Genomic DNA, 13388 nt, shown 5'->3' with positions numbered 1-13388 from the left:
GCTCGATGTCTCATGATGCCAGTGCAGAATTCTTCGGAACTCGTTCCGGTATTTCTGGAGCACCAAGGACTGCCAAAACTGTGCGCAACAGTGCCGATGGCAGTGGTGATGTTGCTCGGCCCGAGCATTGTCCAGCATTGAGAAGGATAGCACCGATGTGCTGGATGGTGTCGGTGGCGGACGGTCACCACGGTGCTCGGCCCGGTCTTTCCCCAGCATTGAGATGAAAACGAGGTAAAGCCTTACCTTACATCTGCGGGTATCGATAGTCGAAAGGGGGACCTTGGATGGGGTGAATTTTGATACATTTTTTGAAAAAATTCCTTGAGGAAAAGTCCTGTCAGGAATAGTTGTGAGAAATCCTCATACCACGTGGCTACTGCAGCGCAGAAAAAAAGAGACTGAAGGGGGACCCCTGCTGGATGCAAGGTTAGGTAGCATGCTGGGCATGCTCAGTGTGCCAAGTCGAAGTTCTAGAAACTTTGACAAAGTGTTCCGTGAGGGCTCCATCCTGATGATGTCACCCATATGTGAGGACTACCATCCTGCTTGTCCTGTGAGAACTATTCATCTTAAAACCTTTAGAGATCTTCTCAAAACCTTCCTTTTCCCAAAGGCTTATTATTGATTAATTTGTGGTGTGTTCCCCCCCCCCCCAACTGAATAAGGCTTGGTCTCAGGACTGCTAAATAAATATATGTTTTTCTTCTGTATTTGATCTGTTTGTTTATTACGTCTAGCATTTAATGTCTTTTGTACTAGGGAAGGTTTTGCAACATATATTTTATGGATGTTGTAGTTTGTATGCCGCTTAGGCCTTGACTGTGTTAAGCAACTAATAATTTTTTTAATAAATGTAAATGCCACAGAAATTATCTCTTTGTGACTACAGACTTCTATCAAATCCAGAGAACATAGCCAGTCTCCTTTGTTTAGAAGGAGTATTAAGTGCCAAAGGTAAGCATCTTGAACTTTTCCATGATGAGAAATTTGTTCAAGGTCGTTAGGTGGGATTATATCCTCCAGTTTTCTTGTGAACCATGAAGTAGATGGAGTAAAACTGCTACCCTCTTTTCTTCAGGATGTGACCATAATTTCAGCTTGCAGATTTTGATGATCCTCAGCAACATACTAGAGAATATACTGCAAAGAGATACATCATGATTCTTGCTCAGACACTTATAACTGGATTTATGATGTCCAGTTATGAACATTCTTTTGCTTGTAGTTTGGGCACTTATTTCTGTCGCTGGTACTCCTTTCTGCCATCATAAAAAAAAAACTGATGATGTGAAATCAAAAGGAGAAGAAAACCCTATGAAGAAAAGGGAGGAAAAAAATGCAACCAAGAGCTTTATTAGAAGCCATACAGAAAAATGGACCTGCTAACAGGCACATGAAAATTAAAGGAAAACTTTTAAAGTCAATGAAGAACCTAACTAAAGTAAATAAGATGCAAAGAAAACAACATAGAAACATGATGGCAGAAAAAAAACATATGGCACATCTATTTTGCCCATCCATCCAATTAATTTAGTATTATAATTCCCATCACCTTCTTAGAGATCCCCTGTATTTATCCCATGCTTTCTTGAATTCAGATACTGTTTCTGTCCCCACCACCTGCACTGGGAGTCTATTCCATGTATCCATCACCCTCTCTGTAAAGAAATATTTCCTAAGATTATTACTGAGTCTACCCCCTTTTCAACCTCATCGCATGAGCCCCTCGTTCTAGAACCTCCTTTTTGTTGAAAGAGGCTAGCATCCTGTGCATGGAAAACTTTAAGATATTTGAATGTTTCTATCATATCTCCCCTAACTCGCCTTTCCTCCAGGGTATAGATGTTTAGATCTTTCCCCATATGCTTTAGAATGAAGACTGCTGACCAGTTTAGTAGCCACTCTCTGGACCAACTCCATCCTGTTTATATCCTTTTAAAGATGCAGTCTCCACAATTGTATACAGAATTCCAAGTGAGGTCTCCCTAGGGATCTATATAGGGGCAGCATCACCTCCCTTTTTCTGCTGACCATTCCTCTCCCTATACAGCCAAGCATCTTTCTAGCTTTTACCGTCACTTTATCCACCTGTTTGGCCACCTCAAGATCATCACATATAATCACCCCCAGATTCTGCTCTTCCTTTGTGCTTAAAAGAATAAAGGCACATGTTTTCTCTGAAGCGTAAACACAGCAGGACAAACTACCACAGCAGAAAACGATAAACTGGATGATTGATAGCAGCAGAGAACGATAAACTGAGGCCCACTGCACAACTGTTGGGATGTAAGTACTATCACACATGTCCAAAGCAACCTTCGGGTTTTTCCTAGAAAGATCTGAAAATGCATTCCATAATCAGCACCATGGGATGACATCATCATCAGCATGACTCGGTGATTCACATTATCAAAGAAATAAAGCATTTATTGATGAAATATTTGCATATTATATCAAACACTGTTTTTATAATGAGTTTTGATAGATAAAAGAATTGTGTAGTGAAACCCAGAATGTTTGCCTGCAAAGCTTTGGACTGCGAGCCATGTAAACAGTGATCTAACCTCATGAAAGATTGAGATACAAAGCATATCCTGTTATCAATGAATATAATATTCTAGAATACTGATGATATCAAATGATCAAACAATGTGAGCTCTCATCAGAGTATATAAAAACAAAATGAAACACCATTACCCTTTGAAGTTTCATGTTAATGAGACAGTGAGAGGGATTGGACAAAAGGTTCTCCACTCCTCCTGTTTCCTTCCACATCATCAGCTTCCTGGATGGGGGAGCAATGTCCACTGTGCTAATGGTGTCCAGAAAATTAGTTAGCTGGTTCCGGATAGCACTGCTGCTAAGCTCCTTCTCCACATCAACAAGCAACTTCCTCTTCCTTTTATTTCTCTTTTTCTCTGTGTTAGCTAAACATAAAAAGCATTACAGATCAAGAAAGGGTACATACTGTACCAGAAGCTAATTATATCTAAAAGAGCAAGTGCTCATGAACCATCCATTCAACAAAATAAAATAACAGTCAAAGGTAGAGAATCAACAGCTACTACACAGTCTACACAGCCATATCAGCACACTTTTTTAAGGAAAATGCAGCCAGCAGTTGAAAAAAGAAAAGCCATTAAGATCTTCCTTTTTATGCTTTCCAACATATAGAATGTTGGAAAGAATTATATAAAATAGATCAATGTCCATCTGTCTATCCATCCATCTGTTCGTAGGCACAATAATACTCCAAAAAAAGGAACAGAAGTTCACCAAATCTGGCATGAAGAAAGAAAATATGAAAATAGCAGATACTGCAAGTTTGAAAACCAGAAACTTGGGACAGTATTTTCAAAGAATTAGGCCTCCAAAAATATTCCCATTGATTTCTATGAGAAAATGTTAAAAGCTACAGAATGTTGAGCAATGTTCCATTCTGAAAATACCTCCCCTCTCCCACATACATACACACTTCACCTTTTAGCAACACAGGCAGATAGAGACAGGGAAAAATAATTGAAATAGCAGCGAAGGATGGCACTAGAATGCCCTTTCAAATAAACCTTCCCCATATTTCTCATTTCACACACACATGCCCCTACCTGCCACAACCATACAGCCCCTACCCACCTAAACATACCCTGCCCCACATCAATCTCCCCACACCCACCTACCCATCTACCTCCCCACACCCCGTGTACCCCAAACACATCTCCCACACGTCCAAATACATCCCAGGCACACAACCCCTGCAGTATCTCCCTCCAACACACACACACCCTCACAACCATATCTCCTTACCCACATACACAGCCACTCCTCCCCATATGTGATTCTGTACAGCATGCATTGTCTAGAAATGATAAACAGTAGTAGCAATAGCAGTTACTTATCTGTAACAGGTGTTCTCCATGGACAGTAGCATAAACTAGCCATAGAACTGGATGATGTTACTGCACAGCACTGATCGCATCATGCATTTTCAGAGCCCAGAAAGAATAAAAAAAATCTTTCTGAGCATGCGCAGTAGTTCCTGCGCATGCTCCGAAACCCCTCAGTCCCTCATGTAACTAATCTTTAACTATATGGGAAGGCAGGAAGGATTGTGTGGCTAGTTTGTCCTACTGTTCATGAAGAACACCTGTTACTGGCAAGCAACTTTGCTTTCTCCATGGACAAACAGGATGAATCCAGCCACACAAGTGGGGACTCCCAAGCTGAGGGTTGCAGTAGCAATAGCAGTTACTTATCTGTAACAGGTGTTCTCCATGGACAGTAGCATAAACTAGCCATAGAACTGGGTGATGTTACTGCACAGCACTGATCGCATCATGCATTTTCAGAGCCCAGAAAGAATAAAAAAAATCTTTCTGAGCATGCGCAGTAGTTCCTGCGCATGCTCCGAAAACCCCTCAGTCCCTCATGTAACTAATCTTTAACTATATGGGAAGGCAGGAAGGATTGTGTGGCTAGTTTGTCCTACTGTTCATGAAGAAAAGAAAATTATTATTTACCTGCTAATTTTCGTTCCTGTAGTACCATGGATCAGTCCAGACAGTGGTTATGTCCCCAATCCAGCAGATGGAGTCAGCACAAGCTTTGAGGGGGCGTCACCCTATATAGCACTACCCCCTCTGCAGGAGTTCAGTATCGAGTATATCAAAGCCCGAGTAGAAAAACCGAACCCCTTAATGGATCAAGTAGAAAAGGAACCGGCAACGAAGCCGTGCAACTATACCAACTAGAACTGCAAAGACCCTACCAACGGGTAGGAAGCTTTAGAAACACAGGAAGACAACCTACACAGTAAGACAACCTGTGGGGAACTGCGAGAAGCAGTAAAAGCTGAAGACATTAGAAAGGACAGCCACAGAAAAAGGAGCCGAGCAGGCAGAGAACCCAGACGCGGTGGGCGTCTGGACTGATCCATGGTACTACAGGAACGAAAATTAGCAGGTAAATAATAATTTTCTTTTCCCTGTACGTACCTGGATCAGTCCAGACAGTGGGATGTACCCAAGCTTCCCTAAATCGGGTGGGGTCCTGCGAGGCCTGCTCGGAGAACCTGCTCGCCAAAATGCCCAGAGACTGGAGAGGCGAGAGATAGGCGATAGTGCCTCGAGAACGTATGTAACGATTTCCAGGTGGCTGCTCTACAGATTTCTTGAGAAGAAACTGAGCGAGCCGCCGCCCAGGCGGCCGCCTGAGAACGCGTAGAGTGCGCGAAAATGCCGGGTGGGGGAGACCGCCCCACCCCAATGTAGGAAGCCGAAATGCCAGCCTTCAGCCATCCGGCAATCGTCGTCTTGGAGGCCCGGGACCCCTTCTTGGGGCCAGACCAAAGGACGAAGAGATGGTCAGACGTCCAGAAATCATTCGCAGCTTCCAGATAGAGACGCAGAGCGCGCTTGACATCCAAGAGTCGTAGAGACTTCGGCTCGAAAGACGAGAAGGACGGCAGTTCCACCGTCTGATTCCCATGAAACGCAGACACCACCTTCGGGAGAAATGATGGGACGGTGCGGAGGAAAACTCCAAAGTCGGAGAAACGCAGATAAGGTTCTCTAAGGTTCTCTACACGAGAGTGCCTACAGTTCCGATAAGCGACGAGCGGAACAGATAGCCATCAGAAAACACTGCCTTAAGGGTGAGATCCTTAAGCGTTGCACTCCTCAGTGGCTCGAGGTGGAGACTCCAGGAGGGCCAAAGATCTCGCAACGGAGGCCGCAGATGTGGAACACCCTTGAGGAAACGAACGATGTCCGGGGGCTGCAGCAGAGAACCCCCATCGCGCAATAGCGACCCAAGGGCGGCCACCTGGACCCGTAGGGAATTATAGGCGAGCCCCTTGTCCACCCCCGCATGTAGCAATTGAAGGATGTGAGGAACAGAAGCCTTAGTTGGTCCCGTGTTCTGGCTGGAACACCACGCCTCGAACACCTTCCAGACTTGAACATAGGCTACCAACGTCGACGTCTTTCGCGAACTCAACAGGGTGGACACTACCGCCTCCTGGTAGCCTCGGCGCCGGAGGTGGCGCCTCTCAATAGCCAAGCCACCAGACAGAAGAAGTCTGCCTGCTCGAAAAATACCGGACCCTGATGCAAGAGGCGGGAGAGACGCCCTAGTCGTATGGGTCCCTCGAGGACCAGCTGTAGCAGGTCCACAAACCAGGGATGCCTGGGCCATTCTGGTGCGACGAAAACCACAGTCCCCTGATGAGCCTCTATTCTGCGGAGTGTTCTGCCCACCAGTGGCCACGATGGAAATTGGGAGCCTTGGCGTTGTGCGCGGACGCCATCAGACCCAGGTGGGGGGGGTCCCCCACCGATGGACAAGCAGTTGCAACGCCTCATCGGATAGTGACCATTCCCCGGGATCCAGTAGTTGATGACCGAGGAAATCCGCCTGGACGTTGCCTACCCCTGCGAAGTGCGAGACCGCCAGGCGGACCAGATGCCGCACTGCCCACAGCATCAACATCGCTGCCTCGAGCGCGACCGGTGGGTTGCGAGTGCCTCCTTGTCGGTTGATATATGCCACGGTGGTTGCGATGTCCGAGAATATCCTGGCCTCCCAGTGCCGAAGAAGTGGCAGGAAGTGTCGCAGAGCTAGTCTGACCGCTCAGGTCTCCAGACGATTGATGGACCATATCGACTCCACCTCGGACCACGTCCCCTGCGTGGAGCTGCGGTCGCACACTGCTCCCCAGCCGCCGAGACTGGCGCCGGTGGTAACTACCACCCAATTTGGGAGATCGAGGGACACGCCGCGAGCCCGATTCGCCGGATCCAACCACCAGCTCAGACTGTTCCTGGCCGCTTGTGGCAGAGGGGGAAGTATCTGGTAGTCCTGCGAGAGCGGTTTCCAACAGGAGAGAAGAGCTCTCTGTAGAGGTAGGAGGCGCGTAGGTCGTCCCCAAAAAATCCAAGCGCTGCGAGGAGGGAGCTCTTGGAGACATTCACCACCCCTCCCAGGAACTGCAGGAACTGTACTACCCTGGCCACCGCTGCCTGTCCGAGGTCGAAAGACTTCGCTCGAACGAGCCAATCGTCCAGATAAGGATGGACTAGAATGCCCTCCTTCCGAAGGGCAGCCGCCACCACTACCATGATCTTGGTAAAAGTGCGCGGAGCTGTCGCCAACCCGAACGGGAGGGCCATGAATTGGAAATGCTGGCCAGAATCTTGAACCTGAGAGGACGCTGATGTTCCCGGTGAATGGGAATGCGCAGGTAGGCCTCCGTCAGATCCAAGGAGGCTAGGAACTCCCCCCGATGCACCGCCGCGATCACAGACCGCAGTGTTTCCATGCGGAACCGGGGACTCGTTGACGTCCTTGAGATCCAGGATGGGCCGGTAGGAACCGTCCTTCTTTGGCACCACAAAGTAAATGGAATCATGGCCCAAGTCCACCTCTCCGAAGGGCACGGGCGCAATAGCACCTATCTCCTGACGCCTGTCCAGCGTTAACTGCACCGCCCATCGCTTGGGACCCGATCCGCAGGGGGAGAAGATGAACCGTCCCTGCGGAGCGCGGACAAACTCCAAAGCGTAGCCGCGTCCTATGGTGTCCAGGACCCACTGGTATGCGGAGATGTGCGCCCACTCCTTGTCGAACAACGCCAGCCGACCCCCAAGTCTGGGAACGGCGGAGTGGGCGAGCCTGACAACCTTGTGAGGACTTGGGAGAGGGATGTCCCATTCCGGGGCTGGAGCGGGCGGGCCGGCGCCCGCGAAAGGAGCGCGACCAGGGCTGAGACCTGGGGGCGGAGGGCCTGGAGCCCGCCGGACTGTAGTTCCTGTAGCGTCGTTGAGCCCTGGCTCTGGTCCGGGACGAAGAAAACGCCCTAGAAGACCGGTATCTGTCCTCTGGCAGACGATGAACCGCATTTCCCCCCCCGGGACTTGATGATCTGATCCAAATCCTCCCCAAAGAGGAGCTTACCCCTGACAGGCAGGGAGCCCAGACTTGACTTGGAGGACGTATCCGCCGCCCAGTTGCGAAGCCACAGCAAACCACCGAAACCATGGAACGTGCCAGCACCCGAAACAGGTCGTACGAGGCATCCGCCCCGTACGACACCGCGGCTTCCAGCCTAACCGCCGGGGCGGCCTCCCCGGGAGGAAGGGCCTGGGAAGGGAGGAGTTGCTGCACCCAGAGGAGGCTTGCCCGCTGGGCAAGGGAACTGCACATCACTGCTTGCATACCCAGCGTGGAGACCTCGAAGAGCCTTTTGAGGAAAACGTCCAACTTGCGATTTCGCGCATCCCGCAGGGCCGCACGATCGTCGTCCTCTTCGTGACCGCCGACACCGCGGAGGCCACCTTTAGTACCTTAATGAGATCCAGGAAACGTCCGGCAGTGGCTACAACTTTTCCATGGGCCGTCCGACCTTCAAGGAAGCCTCCAGAGCGTCCCATTCCCTAGCGAGAAGCTGGAGGAAAGATTAGTGGATGGGAAAGCCCGGGCCCTCGGCCGAAGAGCCGCCAGGACCGGATCCCCCTTCTTTGCCGAGGTGACGACCTCAGGAGCTACAGGCGCGGGCGGGTCCGGCGGCGGACCCAGATCCAGCTCCTGGATAATCAGTGGGATAAGGTCGTCTAGCTCTTCCCTCCGGAAGAGGCGAAGCGTGCGCGGATCATTCCCCTCCGGCGTGGAGTCCGCCAGGTCCATGGCCGTAACATCAGGTTCAGAAGCCGCCAGGCCTGGCGCCGCTCCCCCCGGCCCCGGGGGGGGGTCGGGCCCGGACGGGGGGGGGGGGTTGGGGGCCCCCACGCCCACCAAGAGGGGGGGGGGGGCCTGAGAAGCAGTCGCCATCCGAGGAACCGTAGCCGGGGGAGGCCCCGCAGGTGCGTCCAGCCCCTGCAAATATGCCGTATGCATAAGCAGAATAAATTCCGGGGAAAACCCCGGCCTGCCCGAGGGGGCTCCGGACGAAGGAGAGGCCGTGGTATCCTGCCCTGGCGGACCCGGTTCTGGTACCAGGGTCGGTGGAGAAGCCGCAACCGCCTCCCTATCCTCCAGCGCTCCCTGAGTCCCCTCAGGGCGCTGTGTGTGTAAGATGGCCGCCGTTCCCGCCAGGAATGGGGGAGGGGCCGGCCCACGCTGCCCGGGCAAACTGGAAAGGAAGGCAAAATCAGCGAGGGACTGCGAGGTGCCCTCCCCCCGGGAAGGCACCGAGCGTCCCTGCAGGCTGAGCAGCGCGACGGCCGCGGCATCGGGAGCGCGTGGCAGCAGAAACGGCAGCGAAGAACAGCCTCAATTAAAACCTTAAGCCTCGGGGGGGCCGCGAGAGCGCGAAAAACGGCGCCGCGGGGGGGCCCGGTCGGCCTGCACTGCCCGCCGGATGAAGTTCCAAGTGCCGCGGGGGGGCCCTCCTGGCCGCACTACCCGCCGAAAACGTCCTCCCTGCCTAAAAAACGGCGCCGCGGGGGGGTCCGGTCGGCCTGCACTGCCCGCCGGATGAAGCTCCAAGTGCCGCGGGGGGCCCTCCTGGCCGCACAACCCGCCGAAAACGTCTTCCCTGCCTGCCACAGCAGCCCCTGAGGAGCTGCAAAATGGCCGCCGGCAAGAAATTCAGCGCGGAGAGGCCAGCTCCCCCGGCATCCGCGAGGCACTGGAGGTTGTAGAGCTGCAAAGGAAAAGAAACACAGCAAATCCAAAACTTACCCCGTCCAAAACGCAGCACAGGCAAGAGAGAGGACCCAGAGGATAAGAGAAAAACAGCTCCCCAAAAGAGAAACTTTCTCATTTTTTATTTATTTATTTATTTATTTATTTTTTAAATACAACAACTTGATCCAAAACAAGACAAGTAGGCAGAGGCCAAAACGAAAATCAGAAAGAAACACACAGGGAAAAACCTATAGCAATGGGAGAATCCCAGGATACCCTACTCGCATCTGCTGGAGTCAGAAGATACTGGACTCCTGCAGAGGGGGTAGTGCTATATAGGGTGACGCCCCCTCAAAGCTTGTGCTGACTCCATCTGCTGGATTGGGGACATAACCACTGTCTGGACTGATCCAGGTACGTACAGGGAACACCTGTTACTGGCAAGCAACTTTGCTTTCTCCATGGACAAACAGGATGAATCCAGCCACACAAGTGGGGACTCCCAAGCTGAGGGTTGCAATAAAATATCTGAATCTTTCTTGGACACAGACTAATTGCAACCCAGTTAAAAGAGGAATGAGAGAAAATTGAAGTTGTTAAATAGGTTTCTTAAAACTGCTTGACCAAAGCTACTAATCCTGTGAGATTCTTTTTCAAGACAACAGTGTTTGGAAGACAAAACAGCTGCTTTACAGATATCTGGAATTGAAGCTGAACATAGATGAGCTGCAGATGTTGAAGTTGCCCTGACCTAGTGCTATAATAAATGACAGCAGATAAAGACCAAAAGGCCCATCTAGTCTGCCCAGCATGTGCATTTGCCCAAAGTAGATCAAATTGCCACATGGAACCCAACCCCCAGTCCATGAAAGTTTCCTCATGTCATCCTGGCAACACAATGAAGCCATGTCACTGCTGTTCAAGGCTGCTGCAACCATCACTTAGTGAAGTTTGCACAGTTCCTTCATTACCACTCTCTTGTCACCAAGTACTCTCTGTGTTTTTTTATAATTAACATTTTATTAAGTTTCATAGTGCACAATACAATACAAAAACTATCTCACATATCTTGGGGGGAGAGGGTCCCCAGGTCCCGAAGGTCATGTCTCTGCTCTGAAGAAAAGCCCTGTGCATCAGGACTATGAATTCAGGGGAAAAGGCCTGGCATCCTGAGGGGTCACCCCCCGGGGGATCCCCCCTCTGCCTACCAGGATTAGACTCGGAGTAAGGGTCTAAAACGGGCCTAGAAGTGGGGAACGGATTATCCGTGTCCTCCTCAGAAAGCGCGGCATCAGAATCTTGCAACAAAATGGCCGCCGTTCCCGCGTTGAGAGGGAACGGGGCCTGGCGCTTTCTTCCCACGCGGTCTGCAGCTCGAACGTCCTTGTTAGTAGCTGGCGCACATTCCCCCTCAGGGAAAACGCCTGAGCACAGACCCTCTTCAGAAAATAATCCGGCCCTGTCGGAGCCCTCACAAGGCGCCGCGGACTGCATCGCCGCAGGGAGAGAGGGGGGGGGAGGCTCTACAGGTGGCTCGCGCCTAAAATGAGCGCCGACCCGGCAACGGACACTTGCCGCAGTCCCCCACCGACCTGAAGAAGAACTGACGGGGAATTAACCTCCCGACAGCAGGCGGCCCCGGGGAATGGTGCTTCGCGGGGCCGCAGGTCGGGACGTCGGTCACTCCCCAAAAGGGAGGGGGGAAAACCTGGGTCAGGAGAGAGAGGCCGGCGCTACCGACTTTCACCTCAGAGAGCCGAACGGAGTCCAAAAAATTGCAGTCTTCTGCTGAAAAAGAAGATGAAACAAAAATACACTTACCCCAATTGAGCCCTCAGTGAGGAAAATGAGAAAAGAAAGAAAGAAAAACAGGCAACAGCCTGTCAGCAAGTCACCAGGCTAGAGAGCGATGAGCCAGCACCAGCGGAGAGCTCTCCCCCTGCTGTAAGAGGAGCCTTAGCAAAGTGACCTAAACTGTAAATTTAAAACTTCCTTTTTTTTTTTTTTTAAACTTGATCCCCCTGAGGAGGTAGCCCTAAGCTAACAAGCTGGGGACCACAAGTCCCCTGCTCACATCTGCTGGAGTCAGAACGTTACTGAGAGCTGTTACAGGGGAGGCGTGGTTATATGGGTCCTCCCCTGGGAATTTTGTGTTCTGACTCCATCTGCTGGACATGGAACATAACCCACTGTCTGGAATGATCCTGGTATGTACAGGGAACTCACAATGTTTACACATTGATGGAAAATTATATCCCTTAGTTCCCCCCGCCCCCATTACCCCGGAGCCGAATCCTCGTGATATTATAAACAGTGGGTCCATATATGTTGACTTATGCCCTAGAGAGTTCCTGCTAACTTATTAATAAAAAGGTATAGTGAAACAATTTCAGAGAAAAAATGAACATTTTGAAAAAATCTACGAGAGAAAGAACATTTTGGAAAAGTCTGCACACCCCTCTGATATTAAAGAACAAAAAGAAACTAGAGACATCATCACTATCCTTGAGCATGTAAATCTAGGAAAGGCTTCTTCACCAAAAGGAAGGAAGACATACATCTGTGCTTGGCAGCTGATAAAGAGGCTAAATGACAATGTGTATGTAGCCGTTCTACAACATCCCAAAGACAAGGTATTTGTACGTTCTTCCACCAGGCTGCTATAAAGGCCTGGACACAGCATTTCTGTTGATGTCTATTCAACTCTGGTGCAGGAAGATTAAGCAAAGCCGCTTCAGCAGAGGGGGTCAGTGTGACTCCAAGTACTTCACTTAACTAGGAGAACACCAACTTCCAATAATGTGCAACTCAATTGCAGGCCCACCAAATACAAAAGTAAGACCCAGATTCTCTACAATTACACCAAAAGAGATTGGAGTTTTTTTGAGTAAAATCTATGTAATTTATCCAGGGTGAGATACCAGCAATATATCATTTTATAACAATTTTCCTGCAAACGGGCAGAGATGGAGCATTTGCTAGCTGTGAGAGCAATTCAATCCCATATTTTTTGGCCTAGCGTCTGCCCCAAATCTGTTTCCCACCTCACAATATGAATAAAGGGTTGTTGTTCTGGGTCAATGAATAGCTTACAAATTTTCGGTATGGAGCCGCGAATAGAATCGCAGTTCGCATAGAAATATTCAAAGAGGGATCCTACTGCTTCATAAGAGATTTGATTTCTGCAGGGAATTTATGAAGTGTGCAACCTGTGCATATGCTAAGAAATTAACAGGGGTCGAGAGAGAAAGGACTGCCTACCATTCTGCCTTCTCAGGGTAAGAGGAACCTCAGTGCCCCGAAGTTTTGCCTTGTACCACGTGACTTTTTCGTCGGAGGGCGGACCCAGAAGCAGCCATATAACATCGGGCTGCTGCACTCTCCCTTCGGGTCGAGAGAGAAAGGACTGCCTACCATTTTGCCTTCTCAGGGTAAGAGGAACCTCAGTGCCCCGAAGTTTTGCCTTCTACCACGTGACTTTTTTGTCGGAGGGCGGACCCGGAAGCAGCCATATAACATCGGGCTGCTGCACTCTCCCTTCGGGTCGAGAGAGAAAGGAATGCCTACCATTCTGCCTTCTCAGGGTAAGAGGAACCTCAGTGCCCCGAAGTTTTGCCTTGTACCACGTGACTTTTTCGTCGGAGGGCGGACCCGGAAGCAGCCATATAACATCGGGCTGCTGCACTCTCCCTTCAGGTCGAGAGAGAAAGGACTGCCTACCATTCTGCCTTCTCAAAGTAAGAGGAACCTCAGTGCCCCAAAGT

At 50.3% G+C, this 13388-nt stretch overlaps 1 protein-coding gene across 4 annotated transcripts in view; it reads right to left on the bottom strand.

Annotated features, from left to right (window-relative positions):
* The window catches only part of RAD21L1 (RAD21 cohesin complex component like 1), a 775557-nt gene that overhangs the window by 279691 nt on the left and 482478 nt on the right, over positions 1-13388 (bottom strand). For all 4 annotated transcript variants that reach the window (XM_029611932.1, XM_029611931.1, XM_029611933.1 and 1 more), the window contains exon 9: positions 2701-2930. In XM_029611932.1, coding sequence (XP_029467792.1) covers positions 2701-2930 — 230 coding nt within the window. The remainder of the gene's footprint in view (positions 1-2700; positions 2931-13388) is intronic.

The sequence above is a fragment of the Rhinatrema bivittatum genome, chromosome 8, assembly GCF_901001135.1.
Source record: "Rhinatrema bivittatum chromosome 8, aRhiBiv1.1, whole genome shotgun sequence".
NCBI classification, from domain to species: Eukaryota; Metazoa; Chordata; class Amphibia; order Gymnophiona; family Rhinatrematidae; genus Rhinatrema; species Rhinatrema bivittatum.
Note: the sequence above shows the minus strand (reverse complement) of the source record. Positions and strands in the feature narration are given on the sequence as shown.